Source organism: Leptonotus elevatus, chromosome 13, assembly GCF_054856555.1.
Source record: "Leptonotus elevatus isolate MCC_2025b chromosome 13, RoL_Lele_1.0, whole genome shotgun sequence".
Taxonomy (NCBI): Eukaryota; Metazoa; Chordata; class Actinopteri; order Syngnathiformes; family Syngnathidae; genus Leptonotus; species Leptonotus elevatus.
The window spans coordinates 22,152,478-22,175,117 of record NC_141251.1 but is presented as its reverse complement, the minus strand read 5'-3'; the positions used below and the strand labels follow the sequence as shown (position 1 = coordinate 22,175,117).

General features: G+C 42.1%; 2 protein-coding genes across 4 annotated transcripts in view; one reads left to right on the top strand and one right to left on the bottom strand.

The window, feature by feature from the left end:
- Positions 1 to 22,640, bottom strand: part of b3gnt2b (UDP-GlcNAc:betaGal beta-1,3-N-acetylglucosaminyltransferase 2b) — a 338,578-nt gene that overhangs the window by 85,393 nt on the left and 230,545 nt on the right. The window lies entirely within an intron of this gene.
- Positions 1 to 22,640, top strand: part of ehbp1 (EH domain binding protein 1) — a 163,706-nt gene that overhangs the window by 60,463 nt on the left and 80,603 nt on the right. For all 3 annotated transcript variants that reach the window (XM_086092420.1, XM_086092421.1, XM_086092422.1), the window contains 3 exons: positions 1,918 to 2,616; positions 6,354 to 6,395; positions 7,634 to 7,783. In XM_086092420.1, coding sequence (XP_085948546.1) covers positions 1,918 to 2,616; positions 6,354 to 6,395; positions 7,634 to 7,783 — 891 coding nt within the window. The remainder of the gene's footprint in view (positions 1 to 1,917; positions 2,617 to 6,353; positions 6,396 to 7,633; positions 7,784 to 22,640) is intronic.

Here is a 22,640-nt window from a genome sequence, read left to right as displayed (position 1 = left end):
AGTTAGTTTCAGTATTAGCTTTAGTTAAAAAAAAAATTGTATTACTACACCATGGGAGCAACGTCATCTGAAGGTGCTTTTCTATTGGCTGCTGCTAGATGACGTCACTTTTGTGTGACACACTTTCAAACGTCCTTATTCCGGTTAATATCCAAATAAATCTACTTAAAATCACATTTAAAATAATCCCCAAAGGCTCATGCATTAAATTAATTACCAAAGACTAAAACAAAGGACTTTTTTACTATAATTATAATTAGTTTTGTACACATAAAATGTAGTTTCAGTTAGTTTTCGTTGTTTAAAAAGCATTTTTATTTTTATTTTATTTCGTTAACGAAATTGTTTTTTGAATTTTTTTTTGTTTTTTCGTTAGTTTTAGTTAACTGAAATAACCTTGCCTTGGACAGAAATTAGCTTATGTACTACAGCTATTTTTTACTGCAGTAACCTTACCCTGTGCTTGTACCTTTGAGACGAGTACTTCAAATATTGTCTAAATTCATTTCTTGGGTAATTTATTGAGGCTGATCCGGCCCCTGCTAGTGGAGTAGTACTTTTGAGAGGTCCAGAAATGCTATATTTTTATAACCACCCTAAAAATATCTGGAATGTTTCAGTTTCTTAATTTCGTAATTTACCTGGGCTGAAAGAAGACCCTGCTAGGTATGTAGTACTTTCAGGAGATCCAGAAACCTTTGGGATAGGTTTTGCGCCACTCAACATGGACCCCTTTAGTTCCATGAAGCACAGGTAGCAAGAATTAAAATCTCCTGGATCTGTTGGTTACATTTTTCGACCAATCTAAAGTGATTGACCTGGTCCGAATGGAAAATGATGACTGTACAATTTCAGGAGGTCCAGAAACCTTTGGGATATGGTCTTACCCGCTTAACATACCTGACTGGAACCTTTTAGTTCCAGGAAGTACAAGTCATCCGATCTTTAGGTTGCAATTAAGCATTGCATTGCAACTGATCTGAAGTAATTTACCTTGCCTCAAAGACCTTGCTAGGGTGGTAGTACGTTCTAAGGGTTCAAGAACTAAACATTTCTATAACGATGTGGCTGTAGAGTTGGAAAAACTAAACAGAAGTATATTTTCAGTGAGATTTGAAGACGGGGAAAAAGGTTTGATAGGTTAGGCAAAGAGACAAAGGAGACCTTTAACAGGTTGGAATGAGATCAACACTATCAAGCAGGCCAGATACAAGCCGAGATACATGTGCTGCTGTGTTGGAATGGAGATGGTGTGTGTGCGCGCTACTAATCTATTTATTTACCCGTCATAGGCTGCGATAATGGTTTTCATCCCGTCTCTCTGTGTCTCTGTTTATCTGCTAATGTGAGGGTAGGTGATTGGCTCCTCGATGTGTGTGTGTTGTGCTTGATATTCAAACCTGTATTTCTCATCACACCCTAATCAGACCAATTACACGCGTGATGGCGAGCATGGGCAGGCTGATGTGGTGGATTGATAAAGACACCCCCCCCCCCCCACACACACACACACCCCAACACACACACACAGTGGGATTAAACGCTCTGTCTCGGGGTATCTTGGTCTCTTATCTGGAACAACCATCCCTGACGTGACCTGTCAGCAGTCCTGCGAAAAGGTGTCTCTCTTGCACAACCCCAGAGTGGGCATAAAATGCAACATTGAACCCCCACTTTCCATTTCTCATACACATATACAGTAGGTACTTTTCCACCAAGCAGTGCAGCTTGGTTTGTGAATGACTCCTGATTAAATGGTTGCTTTTCGTAGTCTGGGAGGGTGCCCTGAAAAGGGTATTCAATACTGAAAATTGTCCTGGAAATGGTACTTAAAATGGTACTTCAGTTCTCTAGTAACATAACTTGTGATGATTGTCTCTCAATCAACAATTTTCCCATTTGTTTTTTGGTCACCAGGGGTATGACGGGTTTGCCAGCCTGGGCATTTCGCGCCTTCTGGAGCCGTCGGACATGGTGCTGCTGGCCATCCCAGACAAGCTGACGGTGATGACCTACCTCTACCAAATCCGGGCGCACTTCTCTGGCGAAGAGCTCAATGTGGTGCAGATCGAGGCCAATAGCAGTCGCAGCACCTACAAGGTGGGCGACTTTGAGACCGACACCAACGCCTCCATTGGCCAGGACAAGTTCTATGCCGAGCTCAATGATGTGCAGCCGCAGCCCATCGACGACACCAAATCCAACGGCTCCAACACCACAGAAGTCCCGGTGAAGGTTGACATCGTAGCGCCGTCGGCTGGCTTGCAAACAGCGGCACTTCCACCGTCCTCGCCTCCTGTCCCGGCAGCCAACCTGACACCGTCAGGGTCCAATCTCCTCAAAGCTAAAACCTTGGACCTTTCGGACCTACCGCAGAAGTCAGATGCAGAAAGACCGCAGCAAAGGAGCCAGGCCGTGGGAGAACACGGCTCCTCCGCCACCCCGACAGCGGGCCATCCCTCCTCCCTCTCGCCCACTCATCAGAAACTGGGCTTCTTGTACAACAGGGACGGCGACCTAATCAAGAAGAAGAGGGCCAGCCTGCGTCACTCCGAATCGGAGCCCATGTCAGACACCGGCGCACCCATCAATAACATGGAGGCACTAACCAAACAGGTAAGCACAGTCACAGAGGAGACTCGTCTCACTGATTTTGTCCGGTTTGACTCTTACCAACTTGCTAGCAATGCGTAATAAGCATGTTCATACACTCGCTGAAGGGACTCAACGCACAGGCCGGTTAACAGCTAGCCGCTAACCTGTGCTCAAAACAGTCATCTCGAAACTCTTATTCGCGGACTCCCACGTCACTCACTCGGATTTTTTACCGCCCCATGGTTCACGCAGACCCACACTGGCCGCAACGCTCGATTGGAGTTTCGGGGGCACCGGGGAGATGCGGTCTCGCTGTCAAAAATGGGTTTACGTGTCCTGCCTCATATCTTCATCATTAAAATTAACATTGTCTGCCCCGAACCATACAGTCGTGGCCGTTGACGGCTAAGCACGTCATGCGTCCACCACCCGCTCCGCGGTCCCGCCGGCCACGAACGCTCAAGTCGAGTTTCGGGGGCACCGCAGCAATGCGGTCCCGGTCCAAATGGGGTTACGGGTCCTGCCTCGTATCTTCATCATTAAAATTAAGAGATAAAGGGCCGGCAAATGACGGATTTTTACCCGTAATGGGATCCATTGCCGGCGGGTAACGTTTTGAAAATCCACGATGTCCTGGAGGTCTTTGGCTGGCTGTATCTCCCCAGTCCTACATCCTAACGGATAGTTAGTTAGTTTTGACGAGACCTATCCAATGGTGTATGGCCCGTCGCGTTCTGACCTTGCCCATCACCTTTGCGACCTGGAGATAGAAGCCGGACAGTTTCCCAATTTCATGCCCTGGAACGCTTGTGCGTCATCGCCACCGCCCCATGGCTCACCCCTAGATTACACCGCATGCGTGTGCTTTGCGGATCCGCTCCGCCGATTTGTTTCCATTTCCAGCTTGTTCATATTACACCGGCTGCGTATGCGCTGCGGATCGACTGCCGACCAGCTTGTCGTACCAAGACCGCCAGACCGGCAATGCGCTCCCGAGCCCCATCCGAGTATCATCGTCATTAAAATTAAGAGTGTCATTTCTAACCGCTGTTTTGTTGTGTGTGTTTTTTATTTTTTTATTACTATTTTTATTTTTAGGAAAACATACCGGCCAGAAAAAATGGCTCGATCGCCGTTATATTTTTGCTTCTCAAATAAATGTTTTGGATATTAGTTTAAATCTATTTTATTGATATTATTAATATTTTAAAATCTACAAAGGTTTGAACACTGTGTATAAGCCTACTGTGTTTAAATAAGAGATACAGTATGTGAGAAAATGTTAACGCATATCAAGAAAAGTGCATGTATAAAGTGTGTGGTGAGGTGTTAGCCTTAAAACATATATAATAAATGAAAAAAATATAGTATGAACGAAAAAACATTTAGAATAAATGAAAAAATATATATACTGTGTTGTATAATAAGTAATTAAAAAAATATTTTTAATGGAAGAAAATGACTGTAAATGAAAAAAAGAATGATGAATGAAAAAGCATTCATAATAAACTAAAAATCATACCAAAACGAAAAAACATATATAATAAACGAAAAAATTATATAATTAACGGAAATAAATAAAATAAAATAAACGCTGATTTCCATTATTACGGGTAGTTTTTGGAACGTAACACCCGCAAGAAACAAGGGAACACTGTATTTATTTTGGGTGAATTGTAAGAATTTCACCCTTGCCTTCAGGTTCCTCACACATTTGTCTTTTTATCCCGTCGCCCTTGTTTTTCGACTTGATTGAAACTTTGGTCGTCCTGTCTTGTCACGAGACATTGCGAGGGTGCGAGCATTAATTTCTCTCTCGCTAAGCTTCTAGTCGACGGCATTCTCCGAGATGACCCCCGTACCGAAATTGTCCCGCTCTGCATTGGTCGTCATATTCGTCATCGCCTGTCTCCTCCGAGATGCCACGGGGCCGGCCTGTTAGAACCCCCCCCTGTTTTGACATGTAATCATATTTTTCATTACATTTCTCATCCCCTGGCTTGATGGCAGTCGGTGCCGTGACCAGTCAGGCGTGGTGATGCTGTGCTTTTTTTCCCTTTTTTTCCTGCGAGCACACATCATTTCGTCTTTTGCACGTGCACGCATTAAATACTTTACCACACCTCCCCTCACAGATTAATGCTTGCTGTTTACAAGTGGAAAGGTCACAAGACAGGCGGGGGTGAAGCACACATTGACAGCTATGACACCCCCATTTTATATCTGCGCTAATCTCCTTGCAAGTGGGGTACAGCCAGGTCCCGTTTGACTTATCCAGTAAACATGTTGGCAATGCCAATTCTTTACAATTACAGTACATACAGTAAATTAAATATGGCAGTTTCAGTAGCTTGGATAAGTTTATTTTATTTTTTGTTAAACATTTCTGGCAGTGATTCTTCTGGTTCTCGTACCACACTTTAATGATCACTGTAATTTAAGAAGATGCACCTATGCAGCGGGTCAAACTGTATACACACCCTGTGCAGATGAACCAACCTGACTGATCGCAAAAGATTTGGTTTTAAAGAACCAAGTAGGGCTGGGCGATTATAAACGGTATATTCAATATAAGGTATACATTTTGCAGGAGGTAGAGATTTTGACTCTGCCGTCTTACCGCGGTCGCGCATGTTGGTGACATCATTGCATTTTGTCCCGACTAGCTGATGACGTAAAAACGTCGGCACCCACAACAAACCGTTGACGTCGAAAAAAAGTGCTAAAGTTCCCCAAACTTGCTACTGTGGTTCTGACGTCACTTATCGTCGCATAGACCAAAATCTATGGGGCTATATTAAAAGAGGAAAATCGTGTGCTGCTAAAGCAGAGTTTAAATTTAAAGGTGCATTGTGCAGCTTAAAGAGGTAATATTAAAGCTTTTTCTACATCATGCATGCTCTACCAATGCCTAGATAAGTACAAAGAGCCCTGGCTGTTTTACTCTGCACCTATCAGCTTTAATCTTCCCTTTATAAAAGTGTGCGGACCTTCACACTCCACAGTTTATTTGGGGAGCGGAGGATAGAGTTTTTCTTACCTCATTTGAAGTCAAGTCTTTGTCAACTGTGGCTGTTACTTTAAGATCGTGCCCGTACTTGCACGCGCACCATGAATGAGTCTGACACAGATGTTGCAGTTACGCTTTGGACCAGAGGTGACAGTCGCGAGTGTTTATTATTTTATTACGTGCAAATGTGGTTTCTGTCTTCTGTATTTATAATTGTTCTTTAAATACAATATATATATATATATATATTATTGATTGGTTATTCCCCCGATTATTCGCTAAAATCTTCAGTAGGAAATCTGAATAACAAAATATTTAATAGCGACAGCCCTAATAATATAATGTTTTTGTTTTGTGGCATGCACACGAGTTCCTCCACCACGCCCCCTATCAAGTCTAGCTAGCCTGCACACCGCAAGCTATACTGCATATGCACTAGCCTGCACACCGCAAGCTATACTGCATATGCATAATTTTGATTTGAAATTTGCACAATAAATGTTGTTATCCAAAGTAAATGTATTCTTTCATTGTTTTTTTTAATCCATTTAGCTTCTATAAAGGACTATGTAAATCAATAACCAATTTATTTAAAAAGAACAACAACCAAAACTTAATTCTATACCATGATATATACCGTTACCGTGCAGGGATGCAGTTTATACGGTGATATGAATTTTGGGCCATATCGCCCAGCCCTAGAACCAAGTGTAAACAGAAAGCCTTACACGTGTTTTGTCTTTTACAGGAACCGTCACCTGCCCCCGTTTCAAGTCCTCCTGTTGAAAAGGTAACCAGGCTGCAACATATCACTAGTTGGCTCAGTCAAGCTATTGATTAGTCATTTGAATAATGGACTGATTCAATGATGTATGCCATTGTCACACATGTTCTTTATTTACAGTGCATAAAAAAGTACTCAGTAAGGTTAAATGATAACTCAACACTAAATCAACTTTTTTTTTTTGCTTATAAACTGGTGTCTACAAATGCTGTCCACATGTCCTGGTCTATTACTTTGACATTTTAGTGCATGTTTGTTGAAAGCTTAAATTTGGGGCAAAAAACGTGTGTATGGGTTCGGGTTAGGTAACACACTGGGATAAACTAAATTTGGCTGTTTGTCCTCTCATTACACGAGACAATACATACTACATCACTTGTTCCGCATGACGTAGTCGCCCTCACCACCCACGGGCTCATTCTCGTACACGCCTCCTTCAACGGCTTCTTCGTGAGTTGCTGCAGTCAATCACAGCCAGACCACGCCCAACCCTCTCTCTATTTGCAACCCAACGGTCCTCCAGGCAACACCCCCTTTGAGCGCCGATTTCAAATTTGAGTGAGGGGTGGTGCAAGAGTCTCACTTCCTGTTGAGTTATCCTTTAATGCCCCACATGAGTTAACTAGCTCTTTCAGTATGGGTAAATACAATGGTATGTAAAAACTATTTAACCCAAATTATATTTGTATTGCTGAAATATTATTGTTGTTCAAAACATCTTGCATGCAGAAAAAAAACTGACAATATAGTAAAACACATTATTCATTAGATGACAAATTATTTACTTGCATTCCACAACTGAAAATTTGTTTTAGTGTTGTACAATGTCTGGATTTTTTTTTTTTAAGTTTAAGTCTTAAAAACAAACAAAAAAAAACAATTATTATTATTCTTTTTTACTTTTAAATGGTCAAATGTCCATATCTCATTTACATCAAAAGTGTCTTCATTAATGCACTTCACTATACTGGATGATCTGCCAAACAATTAGTATTAATGAACTAATACATTTGGCTTGAAGTTATTTTAGCAATTTGCAACCCAACAAAAACGGAATAACAATGACTGAAAAAAAACTGTATTACAAAGTTGTCCCAAAAATAAATACACAAAAATTGTTGATAGCAATAGTAAGGAATTTTGCTGTAAATTATTTTTATTTACAAGCTATGTAGAGTGGTTAGCAATGAATCATGTAATTTAATATAACCTTGTGGTACATTGTGTCTTGTTCCTTTGTGCAGAAAGCATTATCCCGCCAGGAGGAGCTGAAGGAGCGAGCCCGGCTGCTCCTGGAGCAGGCCCGCCGTGACGCTGCCATGAAGGCCGGCAACAAGAGTGTCCCCAACACAGGTGTCACCGTTGCACCAGGTAGAGGCACCAATGTATGCGACGTAAGTTTGCATTTTTATTTATTTATTTGTTTGTTGCATTTCAGTCCTTTTTGTAGTGCATGTGCTATACTGTATTATTTTTGGCAATGTCAGATGAAAAGATTCCAAATGGTAGTGAAAATTGTCCACGATACGTGTTAGATTAGGGTTCATTTGGGTGCGTTCCTGAATACAAGCCCTGGAATTTTCACCAAAATGGCTGCTTCAAACCAAACATACTGTTGAATTTTGGCCACGGGTTCATCAGACTTTTTCATCCATCCTGTTATGACAGACATGTTCACCCAATTTCGTGTATATTTAGGGTTTCACAGGCTACTTTTTTTTCCAGAATTTCCAGAATTAATTGACCTGAAATGTGTCTCACTTTCATCTCGTAAGACTGCAAAAATGGTCTACTGTATTGTAGCACAGGTGTAAAGTGCTCTCTCCACTGCTCCCTCTTGTCCAAAAATGTCCTCTTGGGCCAAGAGGGAGACCTCCTCCTTATTAACTTATGCTCACACTCTCTTGACCGTGTCAAAAGCTGTCATGTCAACGCCCTCCCCCCTTGAACAGTCCTCTTGCTCTTTGGTCATCTTTTACCCGCAGAATCATCTTGACACACCAGCCAAACGTGCGTCCACTTTTCCCACAGCACAAACACCTGTCGGGGGTGTAGTAGAGCACATTTGAGGGCAATATTGCCAGCACGCTCCACTGAGCATAAAGCACTCTAGCAGGAGGTAAAAAGAGTTTGGAGTAAGTCATATATGTGCAAGTCATAAGTAAGTCTAAGTCTTAACTTTCAAGTTTCAATCAAGTCCCAAGTTACCTAATGGAAAAATTCAAGAAAAGTCCCCTCTAGATTGCAAGAGCGTTGAGACATTACCTGGATTAAGCATATCATAAATCAGGTCATATAACAGGCTTCACGCGTGGTCTAAAAAAAGTCTAGAATTCAGAAACTTACATTTTAGGCCTTAAATGCCTTAAAAAAAAACACCCATATTTTCCGACACGTCTGGGAAGCAGGTGGATCGGAGTGGGGGGATATAATTTCCCTCTGCCTGGGAGCGGCGGGGGCTGGGTTGTGGCGGGTGGGGGGTAGTGGGGGCTCTGGGCCGGTGAGGTGCCTGTTGGGCCTGCCCCGTTCTGTTGCGTTGGGCTTGGGCGCGAGCCGTGTTGGGGTGGGGGGTGCTCCTGGCTCCTGGGTTTGCTCTCCGGCCTGTGGCCCCTGCGGGGCCCGGGGGTTGAGCCTTGGCGCTGCCGCGGCCTGGGGGGTTGGTTGTGCTTGCTCTGTCCTGGCCGGGGTCGACGGCTCCCCTCTTTGGTGGAGGTTTTCATGCATGCCAGATCCACCACACCAGCATCTACCGAAATTCAAACACAATCTGCTTCTTCCTCTGGTCGTTGAATCGGTGGAGGCTGATGTTTGTGGATCTCACTCTGCTTCATCTATCCTTCTTTTCTTTCCTTCAGTCTTTCCTTTGGTCTCTTGAGGTCTCCCTAATTTGTTGGAATTTAGATGTTTCTGGGGTTGGTGAAAGATTCTGGTTAGTAACCCGGTGGGTAGTAAGTGATGTCTGGTCGGTGCTAGATTTCACTTTTCTTTCTTTCTTTTTTTTTTTTTTTAATCTTTCCTCGGGTTTCCTGACAACCTCACGACTCTAGCTGGATTCGGAAGTATTCGGTTTAGATGAACGGTATTGGATTTTAATAGGTTTTAGGTGAATTAATGAGCACACACTCACAGGCACGCACATATGCGCACACACACACACCCGCACATGCACATACTCACGCACATACAAGAAAAAGAGAAAAAAAAACTGAGAGAACAATGATGATGACATGTCGAATGAACAATACTGAGCTCGCTCTCAGAAAAAACAAAAACATATTTTCATCCCAGGTCTAAAATTTTATTTACCCAAGACTTAAATTCTTATATCCGCTCCGTCCATTACGAGAACTTTCTGTAGAAGAAAAAAAAAGTGCCTGTTGCGTTGCATTTGAGGGGGTGCGTTTGTATTGTAGTCAATGTAGCTCGGGAAGGCGGTTAATTCGTAGCGGTTAGCATAGCATCTAGCTTGTTGCATTTAGATCATGTCAGATAAAAGCCTTCGATCGCCGCAAATAGTTTTAAATTGGGTGAGGGTCGCTGTCGGTGCCTGTAGCGGACACAGAGTTTGATGATCTGTGCAGAATTCTCAGCAATTAGTCTTGTATTTGTCTTTATTCACTTTGATTTGGGGTTAGCACATGACGCTATCCCTTCACTTCGCGTCTCTCTTCTTCGGCTGTCTATGAAGTACGCCATTAATTGGGTGTGACTCAATGTGCCACTAAGTGTTCAGATGGACACACTACAGTTTGTGTGGAGAACGGTTAAATGGGAGCTACTCTGGCACACTGTTGTATTGAATTTAATTATTTGCACTTACAACAAAAAACTTACAACCACATATTTTGAATGTTACTTTTATGGCCACTAGATATTTTACTTTAATTTTATTTTACGTATTTAGTTTTTAATATTAATTTTATTGTATCGTAGTCTGGACACCGGTAAAAATACAAATGGCCCTAGAAATTTGATAAATAAATCAACGATTTAATATATAGTTATTTATGTTTTACTAATTGTGAATTACTTGATCTCTTATTAGGAATCATTCCATTATTTATCATCTTATTTTTTTCCTCTCTTATTATTACAGCTATCTTTTTTGTTTTTTGTTTTGCCAAGTGGTGTCGTCACCGTGCTTGCGATGATGAAGTGACGAGTTCTGGTGATGTGCTGTGATGTCGTTATCCTCAAAATGGAATTTTGTGCAATCATTGACATTGCATTATCAAAGAAAGCAAGCAATTTACAACACTCAGGATTGGTGAATCATTTGTAAAATAAATAAATGAAAAATACACACGTGGGGACGATTAATAGTATTGATTTTTGCATTTTTTTTAAGTTGACCAAATTTTGATTGAGGTATCAGCCGAAGGCTAGCAATATACAGGGTCAGTGCTGGTTCTGGCAGGGCTACCACCCGAAAAGGCTTAACGTAGAACCGTGCATTAGCTACAGCATTATAGCACAATGTTGGCCACTTGATTGCAATGTTGGAACTTTTTTTTTTCTGAGAGGAGTTTTGCCATAGTGGGAAGTGGCTGCGATAAGTGAAGCAAAGCAAAGCCACTCTCTCCGGTGTGCGCAAATGAAGCGCCCGTGTACACTTAGGCAGTGAAACTCTAGTGAGTAAAGCGAGGCGAAACACTCCCTTTGCTTTTGGTGTGAATGTAGCATTATAATTAGGTGGCTCAGTGTGTCCACTACCGCGTACCGTACCTTTCAAGTTTTCGTCTCCACCGAGTTTATGCAGTTTCTGTAAAATGGGTAAATGGGTAAATGTCAGTCAGCCAAGAATTGGCTGAAAGTACAGTTTTTCAGCTGGTTGAAAGGTAACAGGTGATGGGCACTCGGCTCGTTGCAATATATATTTTTTTAAGTATTCAAAAAATATATATAAATTCGGAGACTTAGGGTGAGAAGGCCCTCCAGTCACACGCGAAAGCCAGAAAGCACCAGCTTGTTATGACTTGAAGTTGGTCTAAAACATTTCTCATAATGGTCTAAAAAGGTCTAAAAAAGTGATTCCTGCAAGAAGCCTGAATCTTCAGTATCTGCAGCTACTAGTTTAGTTTAGTTAGCTGTACTATCATTTACAATCACATTGTTTTTTAAAGTTTCAAAACTCAATCACTATGTTGTCCATCACAATATTGTCTTCTCAATTAAACACATAACAGACATGAAACCTAAGATGATGTTTAACCAGTTGTCGGGTAGCTAAACTGTGCTTACCTATTTTTGTGGGTTTTATAGTGATGGATGAAGTTAGATGTCGTAGTTGTTGTCTCTTATCAAACCGATGCATGTTGCCAATCTCCTTATCCCGATTTTATAGTACAATCCTTGAATGTATTATTGCAGCTATCTTTTACAATCCAGTATTTTATAAATTAACCCATCGAATAATCGAGTAACCCAATAACGTGCATATGAGGTGCAGGTATTTGTTGTTGTCTACTGGGGGCTGGCATCCTTGCGTTCTATTGTAGTACTTGACTTCTAGTAAATAATGCTTAAAGGTGAGGCCTGGCCTGATGAGTGACGTGGGCGTCAGCAAATGAGAATGTAGACTTGGCTGACTTGGCTGCATATTGACTGACTGGGTATGAGTTGTAGCCATCAACATCTTTTGTTTGATTGCTCGTATTATGTGCTTGTTTTCTGAAGCAATAAAATTCATATACACTGTTACTTTTTTTTTTTATCCCCACTAGTGGTGGGCGATATGACAATATAAAATCGTATGACGATATGCAGGGCTGATGATCTGTCATTTCTGTCTTGAGTCGTCTGATCACGATGCAAAGCATTTGAGCACAATTTGACCGGCAGCTCATTTTCTGTCACTGTTTCCGGAGTGCGAGACCTATGACGGCGACTCAGTGGTCAACTGTAGCGCGCACACACTTCGCCCCTGCCCCGCGTTTTCCCCCAAAACAAGCGGGATGCTTGATGTGGAGGAGGCTGAAAGCGAGTTTGTTCCGAAGAGAAATTCATTGGCCATAATATGGAACTGTTTTGGCTTCACGCCAGATGACAAAGACCAGGCGTAAATCATATGCAAAAGTGTGCAAGGAGCACGTGAAGACAAGTTACGGCAACACTACGAACTTGTTGAGCCACCTGAAAGAGCAGAGCACACACAGTACAATGAGAGCCAAGTGGTGAAGATAAAACCCCCATAGCAGCGACAACAGCTCGTGCATGCATGCGCTGCCAAAACATCAGACTGCCACAGATGCGTTCACCAAAATCACTCCAAACACCGCCATTCCTTGCATGTACGCATATTGCAGAGAAATAGTGCCGCAAAAAGATAAAACAAAGTGCAGGGTTTTTTTTGCAAACACAAGCGACTTCTGGTCCAGTCGTAAGTCATATTGTAGCGTTTATGAAATGATCAGGCTAACCATGCAAGAAAACAACACGCTTACGTGCGAAACTTAGCACACACAAAGCCCGTCCAGACCATGGGAAACTACATAACCCGACACCCACCCACAATGGTTGCTACAAAATTTTGATCTTTACTTATAAAAGGTGCTTTCTACTTACTCACGTGTCAGTTTTTCCCCCAACTTTGTTTACCTGCTGCTGCTTTTTTTTTTTAACCATGACTAGCAGCCAAATTGTGAGATTCACTACTTTGATTAGACTAATTGAAAACAGAAATGTGACTTTTGTTATTGTTTAACTCAGGTGTTTTGCGGCTTTATAATTAATATTTTTCTTTAAAAAAGGTGTTTATTACGTGATAATTTTCATAAATAAGTGCATTTATTCAATACGTCTCTTATTTCATGTGTAATTTAATTTGTATTTCTTATAAATGAAGAATCATGATAAAATCTAAATTGTGACTTTATCATACATTTTTTGGGGATATTCTATTTTTGCAAGATCGCCCACCCCTAATCCCCACTATACCCAAAGTTGCAGATACACTTTTTAGCAATTTATTGAAATCTGGGAGAAACGTTAAACTCAATGAGCACACACGCAGAAGCCGGAAGAATTGTGTCTTTTCAATGAGTTCAGATGTTTAAACTAGTCAAGTTTATGTCACAGATTTTCACTTATTGTGGTTGGATCCGAAACTTATCCCCTCATGATAAATTTGTGAACAGGCAAGACATTTAATTAAAGTCTAAGTCAAGTCGCATCTTTCAAAAGTTTTAGCTGGGCAAGTCCTGAAATTGGTGAGTTTAAATTCTCACTCCAACTCTGGGAGTTCCTCTGGCAAAAGCAAAGTGGTCAAACAGAACAATAAAGGCAATGACATTCATATAAACGCTGGCTTTGGTAATGAAATATCTGAAAGGCGGCAGCTGCGAATCCGTAAAGAGAAATGCGTGCCCTTGAATTTCTTCAACTGTAGGCATGCAAATACTTGCACGTAATCCAGAGGAAACAAACAAGCAGCCTTTTCCAATGACCTTCCAAGGTCTGCAGCGGGAGGAAAGTTAATTAATTCAAAGCTGCCTTCGCCGCAAATCTTTGAGAAGAAAGAAGAAGAAGGTGCGGCGCCGTCCCGCCTTGTCTTTCGAGATGGCCGACCGCCCGTCTGACTTTCAAAGGACGGACACTCTGTACCCCCAGCCCCCACCCCACCACTCATATGCCTATTGAATTGTTAACACTTTTTTAAAATAGAAAGCATTGATCAAAGGAAGGCGACGGGCCCCCGACGCCAACGTGCTGATAATTGTCAGTGATTCAGATTAGATTACTCGATGTCTTCTTTTGATTAGTGCGAGTGTGCGTATGTACATGGATCTGCGTGTGTGTTATCAGCCCGATTCGCCATCTTCCTTGCCGCCCTTCTAAGTAGCTGCCGCGCTGTTTAGCATGCCTAAGGTAAGACTTAATTCAATTAAACCAGCCCGAGAAGTGGCTAAGGAGAAAAGTGGGTGGGGAGGGAGTGTTGTCTTGCATTGTTTACCGATGTAGGCGCAATTTTTAATTATGAGCATGTGTCTCCCATGCTGAAACCGCCATGCTTGATGTCCTATTTTCAAAATGTTATTAATGATGTAAAATTTTAGGCCATAATGGTAAGACGATCGACATTGGAAAACTTGTGTGGCAGTTGCACTGTACCTCACTAAAATAAAATAAAATAAAAAATCCTTGTACCATGTTAAAAAAAACAACTGAAAAATAAAAAAAAGTGTGTTCCAGTGCTAACTTTAGTTCATCTGTTATGTTTTTTGGAAACTTTTAGGATCGTGTCAGGCCTTTTAAGGTCTGCAGTCTTTTAAATTGGCTTCATGATTCGAGGAGGAACTGAAAGGTGAACATAAAACATTTGACGTTTTCTCTCTTGAAGTTCTGCAAGCGATTGTGTCAAACATGAACAAAAGGCATGCGAGAGTGTGTGTGTGTGCGCGCACGTTCCTGCTTTCTTCTCTTGACGGCTTGATCAGCTCTTGTGACGCAACGAGGTTGCATTACTCTTGCTCATTAACACACACTGGCACTCGGGCGTGCGCGCACATACACACACCCTCGCCTTTGATCTCTCCTCCGGCCGATTCAGCCACGACACATCTCCCCGCACACTCCAACACACACGGTGCAAAGGAACTCCCAGGCCAACTATTTAGTTTCATTAGGGGCAGATGCTTCAAAAAGAAGAGACTGAGAAGGAGGAAGGTGAAGGATGGGGGGGATGAGGGAAGAAAGAGGGTGCTAAGTGTTCCCATTTCTTTTGTGTTTTGTTACAGGCAGTTGCCGTATGCTCTGCTGTTAGGGATAAGTCAAATGTTCTACAGAGAACATTTTGTGAAGAAAGTTAAATTGGGCTGAGAGAGAAAAAATACCACTCAATATAAAAACGTGCAGTATTGACATAATTAAATAGAAAGTAAAGTTTTAAAACATTTTGTGAAACTTTTTGCTTCTATTTAATAGACATTATGCTGCTTCTTCTGGTATACACACACCCCGACAAAATGCAGACGTACGGACATACATGAAGACAGAAGACGTCACAACTCCACAGCAGTAAAATGTGTCATTCTTCGCAGAGAATAAAGATAATCGGTCCCTGAAAGGTTTAAAATACTGCCACTTAAACTCAAACAACACAGCCTCCATCTTGGGCTTGGGAGCCAGTGAGGACAAAGCTAAGGCCATGTCGGGAGGGAGGAGGGAAGGTTCTTGTTTTGGTCACAAAGGGAATGATGAGAAAAGCAGCAGAGTCTGGTTCAGAGTGCAGTCGATGGCGGGTGAGCCGCCAAGGTCAGCGCAACGGAGACCCCCGGCGTCCCCTCCGCGGCGAGGGTGGAGGCGTGTAGGTGAGGTGGGGGCGGTCTCACGCCGGCAAAAATCAAACGGGACCCAATTATAGGAATCTCAACGAGTCAGTGAGCAGGGAAGTCTCTTACCTAGAAAACACAGAGGAATGTGTGTGTGTGTGGGGCTGTGTGTGTGTGTGTGTGTGTGTGTGTGTGTGTGTGTGTGTGTGTGTGTGTGTGTGTGTGTGTGTGGGTGTGGGTGTGTGTGCGTGCGTGTGTGCGTGCGTGCGTATGTGTGTTCAACACATACAGTGAACGGGTACACACATCGCCATCATCACAGTAACAATTAACATGACTATGCCGCTGTGAAATGAGTACTCTCGTCTGCTAATGAACAAGACAAGCTCAAGCGAGACAAGATGTCACGGACAAAAAGTAACTGGACATGACAAAATTAGCATAACGAGTTCTCAAACGGTGGAACGTAAAAAAAAAGTGCTAAATTAATTTTGAGTTCAACTCAATTTTGGGGGGAAATGCTGCTCGCCCTGCGCAATGTCCTCGCCTCCGTGGCAGCAAATAAGAAACCTTTGTAACAAGAAGCGCTACCATGAAAGGTGGATAAGGAGTTGCTAAGCATGAAACACCTAGCAAGATGCTAATGCTAGTTGCTAATGTGAAATGCAAAGTATGGAAAGACCACAGTAAATGTGTGCAGTACACGTTTCACAGAAGTCAGGCTCAAACCGCGTCGTGGAGAGCAACTATGTATGAAGCCCAAATTAGTTTTACAATTGATAAGTATCTAAAGAGAAAACCAGATAACAGTAGTAAGATAGTAAGCTGTCAGACACAGGTTCTAATGTTTTTTTAGGGCAGTGTAGACAAAGGGAGGAAACAGAGGTGTAGAGTGAAAGAAAGTGTTTGCGAGCACAGGGGATGCAAAGCGAGAGGAGTGGACCTGTGTGACCTTACATGAAAGCAACAGTCACTGTGGGCTACAATTAAGGATGGCAGGAGGGAGAGCATAGGTCAACAGAACAGGCACACACCAGCAGGTACGCGCACACATTTTGTTTTGGAATGTCAGCCGCTGTATGTTTGAACGTAACAGTTTTACTGATGCTTCTTTATTCAGAATGAGTATGTCATACTGTATCTTTGTACTAAAAAAAATTCAAATACCAAAATGCCAATATTTACCAGACAGACATGAACTATGCTGTCTTTTAAAGTTTACTTAGTAACTACCATAAGATAAAGGCAATTACACATCGTGTAGTTAAAAGTTCTAGTGATCACTCTAAGGTGGACTGACTAGTAGTAGTAGTAGTAGTAGTATTTTTTTTTTTTTATAATCCACCTCCATTAAATTCTAGTCATATAAATGATAATAAAAGGTCTGTATTTGTGTTAGCTCAAGGTGCACAGTTCAACTGGTCTGTTTATTTCCTCCCTGCTCAACAGCAATTATCCCATCTGTTTAAAGGGCAAAACCTTCCCATCTTACTCGCCCGTCCGTCACTGACGTATTTGTCTTTATGTACGCATCCTGTTCTACCTGTCCAACAGCACTGACACGCAACACCATAGTTCCACATGTTGTCTGTTTATGAAAAAATCTGCCAAATGCTAGCATTGCATTCTCCAATATATTCTCAAACAAAAAAATGTCTACAATGAAATAAAACAAAAAAAATGTGTATAGCTTGTCTACAGGTACCTGAATAATCAGGGATACATCTACGTCACCACACCAAAATCACATTCACTCATTTTTGCAGGCCTTTGTCTTTCAGAGGCTGTTCCATGCAAACAACTAACCACACAGATTCATTTTGACCCATGTTATGCATATAGCAGTGGGAATTTTTTTTTTTTGATAGCATGACACCTTTAATGTAACAGTTCATTTTTGAGTACAGCCAGAGAAAAAAATGCAAACAAGAAACTGCTCATTAATGACATAGTTTTAAATTGTTCTTTTTAAGAAAGTGCTCCATCAATCTTCTTCTTTTTAGGAAATGAAGTGCAACAGTAACATTTTGAACAGTGTCATAAATAAACAGTAAAAACAGCAACATTAGCCTCATTGTCTCATTTGCCGTCAGTGTTGTCATTTTCAACACTGATGTAACATTTACAAACTCATAAATGTCCAAATATTTCCTGACTCCATTTTCGCCAAAGGGGTGAGAAGAAAAGCGGGTGACGAGGAGACAGAAAGGGGGAGCTTATCGTCCGCCTCCAGACGGAGTGCGCGGATCAATGGGCGCGCAATGCGGAGCCCACGGCGATCAATGCATTTGATAAAGAATTAAAGAAGAGCCACTGTACTGTGTGCCTATCAAAAGAGCCAACACATGCCCTCATTTAGATGATAGGGAATTTGTACATTAAATATAGAGCATGACAGGAATTGCGTCATAAAAACAAATAACTAATATAGTGCTTAGCAAATGTATTACTTCAGCTGTCTTTAACAGCTAGAAAACATCAGTAGCATCATTAATTGTTAATGCAGATTTTTAGTGAGGTTCTGTGCAGTCCTCTTAGCCACCCCTCCCCTCCTCCGCAACATTTAAGTATTGTTTTCAACATTTTTTACCTTTGTAAAGCGAAAGTTCACCAATGTAAAGAAGATGCTTAAAGAGCAATTTTGTCAATAAACCAATGAAAAATCACCCACTCAGCACCTAATTAGATCATTGGGCGGGGAAAAATTAATGTCAGGTGTTAACTTTACACCCTAGTCCCAGAATGGTGGAATACCTTTTCACACAAAATACTGTCCCACCGCTACATCTCTGATACCACCTTAGAAGGATGAAATTTTCTGGTTCGTCTTTGTCCCACCCCATTTTGTTTATGCAGAACAGTGTTACAAGAAAAACGTTTATAAAATGTTGTCTTAACCTAATATTCTGCCAAGTTAATTAACATTTTAACATTCCAATTTGTCATTAAAGTCAACATAAAAATGATGTTGTCGTCTAAATCAGAAGGTGCTGTCAGTATTTAGATTGCATGCATGTCTTCCAGTGACATCATCACATCTTGTATGAGTGGGGCACAAATGGCCTCACGTTCATTAACCTTCAACGTCCGGCTCAAACGCAGATGCTCCTCCAACCGACCTTTTAAGACCTCATAAACCCCCCCCTCCTTCAATTGAATATTCATTGATCAATATGTGTGACCATCCAGAGCTTGTATAATTCAAAGGTGGGAAAAGTACCGGGTCACATTTGTACCGTGTCTGTGCCATTTATACAGAACTTTGACATGACAAAAGTCAGGAAAATGCTGGCTTTCAGAGGCAGTGAAAAATGAACCAACCGATGACTGAAGAGAACCATGCATCTCATGATTTGCTCATCATTATGTTGTTGTAAACGGTGTGTAACGTCAGCGTCTAGTTGTGTGTGTGCTGTTTTAGTGCGTGTGGCCGGGCAAGATAGAGACCTAAAGCACTTCTCGACCGTGAATTAGTCTGTCATGACAAATGTCTGGACCTGCATGACTGGCTGCCAGACTGGCTGGCTATCTGGTAGGTTGGCAACCCCCTTTTCCAGATGATTGTGTGTATGTGTGGTATCGCCGTGTGCCCACGCCAGCTCTCTGTACGTGGCCAGCGGTGCATGCCCTCCTCACACAGAAAAAGAGCAAGCAAGGCGACAAACCTGCTGCTGTTAAAAAAAGAAGAAAAAAAGAGAAAGAACCTCCAGAGCAGAGAGGGGCCCTCGTCCAGACGCCAAGCCTACCGACGAGCCTTATGTCTCAGTCTCGCACTCAAGCGTTTAACCCCTCTTTCTCCTGGAGGTGCCCAGCAGTCAACAGACATGATTGTTCTCGCTGTTGCCATTTACAAAAAGTCTCCTTTCTCCCTGTGTGTCCTTTCTTGTAGCAGCGCTTCCCGCCGACCACCAGGTTTTCTCATCCTTATTTCCGCTTTTTTCTATCTTCTTGATCACATCAGTCGGAGGCTGGTTTGCTTTGTGCGGGAGGTTTTCTTGTTCAAGTTGATTCCGTGCCTAAACACCAGATAAAATGGCATTGTTTTCTTTTTTTCCACAAGATAAGCAATTCCCAAGTTGAAATAAGCTACCATCAACAGTATACTGACCACAAGGTGGAGTTACATCACTTCTTGATTGGCTTTCCGTCAGTTTGGAAAAGGTTTTGATACCTGTTATCTATTCAACAGAACACTGCGTAATCACTACGTAGTGATAGTTAACTAACATCCTCCAGTAAGCATTTAAACAATTTCACGTTTTCCCTGTTTACCGATGAACAGTTTCACACTAGTTAGCACGCTCATTTAAAACATGATTATCGTCACTATTACATTTAGCGTCCGAGAGTCTGTTGTACAGTCAACATTTTTGTATTTTGGTTTGAAGCAACCATATTGGTGTGAATTCTAAGGTTCATACTTTGAAGCTTTTATTAAGGTATTTGCCCAAGCGAACCCCCCTAATCAGAAGCTGGTATCCCACACAAATTAAATAACATTTAATATGGGCGGAGCATGGCATCAAAGTTTGATACTTTTGAGAATTCCCCATGAAAAAGAAGGTTGCGTTAATGGCTGTCGTTATTTTTTATTTATTTTTTTTCTCTTCATATTAATGCAAAACTTGTATGTGGCTACCAGTTACACCTTTGGAATGGTTGATACTGATTGTGTGATTTTTAAGCCAATTTGAACAATCATCCATCGGGACAATTGGATCAAATGCTGGGAAATGCCAAGAGTTGTCGTTTTAGTTCAGAATTCTTACATATTCGTTAGTTACATGGAGCATAGTGTAAAATAATAAACCTTATGCCTCCTCACCATTATTACCTAACCACATGTAGCCAGCTCTGGTAAGTTTCCATTACATCGTGATAATCGTTTCGTCGCAGTAACACTTCTACCGTAGTAATAATAATAATAATAATGCTTTAGATTAATATATAGCGCTTTTCTGGACACTCAAAGATGCTTTACAATGGATACATTATTTATTCACTAGACACATTCACACTGTGGTAGCTGTAAGATACTTAACTCAGCCATTTTCACTGAAGCAATCCTCTTCAATCGGCTGTTTTACTGGATTTTGACTGATTTTGCAAGGCCCACAGAATATTGTAAAAGTAAGATTAGATTATCTTCTTTCATCAGGAAAGAATAAATAGTTCTATCTGTTTCCGTTTTGCAGCAATTAGCATTAGAATATAGCCAAGTTTCATCATTATTCACAAATCTATTTAGAAATGTGAGTAAATTAGCTTTTTTTCAACTGGTTGATCTCTTTTACTCTGCTGACACCTGCTTGCCGTTTGTGTAATAACTACCATTTCTTTACCCATTATTTGCAGTTGAGAGGCTGCATCAAAGCCTTCTGTATGCTCTAGTATTTAAAAAAAAACCATAAAAAACATATACATATGTCTTTGGGACACTTAAAACATTTAAAATAGAACATATTTGTAAATTTTTTAGAGCAAATGAGTTAAGTAGCCACAGCAGCCCTGGGGCAGGCTGACGGAAGCATGGCTACCAGTGCGCCACCGACCACCACATACATTTGCACCTTTCAGACACCAGTGTGAGTCGAACTGGAGGCAATGTGTGTGAAGTGGCTTGCCTAAGGACACGACGACACATGACTTGGAGAGAGCTGGGATCGAACAGTCAACCTTCCGGTTACTGAACGACCGTCTCTACACTCCGCCACAGTCATTGTTCCAACTGACATTGTAGTACGCTCCTACCTTTAGATATATGGGTTATGTATGGCAAACACGTGTTAACTGCGTCATTGTCTTCATTGAATCAGTGTTTTCCCGGAGACGTCTTATCTGAGATAACATGTTGTCCTTACAATATAACGCCCCGATATGTGTTCTCTTATTTTCTAATCAGTGTCTTTATAGCTGACTGAGCTCGGCTGGTGCTAGTCACATGCATTTTTCCATAGTGTTAATCCTAGCCCCTGGATAGACACAGTCAATTTCCCCATCTTGTGTCCCCCGGAATTGCAGACCAAAAAATAGAATGTGGTGTTTTTCCCATCGTATTTGGGGCACGCTAGCTATATGCTTATTGCTACACTTAAACCTGCTGGTTGTGTCCATATCTGCAATCAGTCCATTGCCAGGAGGCCTGCCGCCTGTGACATTGCCATTTATCATATTACACTCATAAAAGCCGCACGAAAAACATAGTCAAATGCAAGATAATTACAACAAGCGAAAGAGGGAAAGTCATTTTTGCAAGGGATTGCAAAAATGAGAAGTAGAAAAACGAGTCATGTTTATTAATGAACCGGCCTTACCACTCTTGCTTGGCTTTTGTCTCTGCTTAGGGAAGCTTTTTGCATACTAATTAAAAGTTCAGACTACTTTGTCTTCAATGAAAGCAACAAAACGTACAATAATACGACATGTAACAGTGAAAAGGTGTTATTCACTTAAACAGAAGCAAAAGCTAGCTTTTTAGAAATAGAGGACCTAAAATTCATATTTTGAGGGGGTATCTGGGGGATTGGGGACTTGGGGGCGGCTGGGGCTGGGTTGGGGTGGATGGGGGGTGGGGGGGGTGCGGGGGTTGGGGGCCGGTGGGGTGCCTGGCAGGCCTGCAGTGCCCCGTCCTGCTGCGTTGGGTCGGGGGCGCGGGCCATGTTGGGGTGGGGGGCGCTCCTGCTCCTGGGTTTGCTCTCCGGCCGGTGGCCCTGGCGGGGCCCGGGGGTCGTCCTTTGGCGCTGCCGCGGCCTGGGGGGCCCTGAGGTGTTGCGCTTGCTCTGTCCTGGTAGGGGTCGACGGCTCCCCTCTTTGGTGGAGATTTTCATGCATGCCAGATCCACCACACCAGCATCTACCGAAACTCAGACACAATCTGCTTCCTCCTCAGGTCATTGAATCGGTGGAGGCTGGTGTCTGTGGATCTCACTCGGCTTCGTCTGTCCTTCCTTCCTTCCCTCAGTCTCTCCTTCGGTCTCTTGAG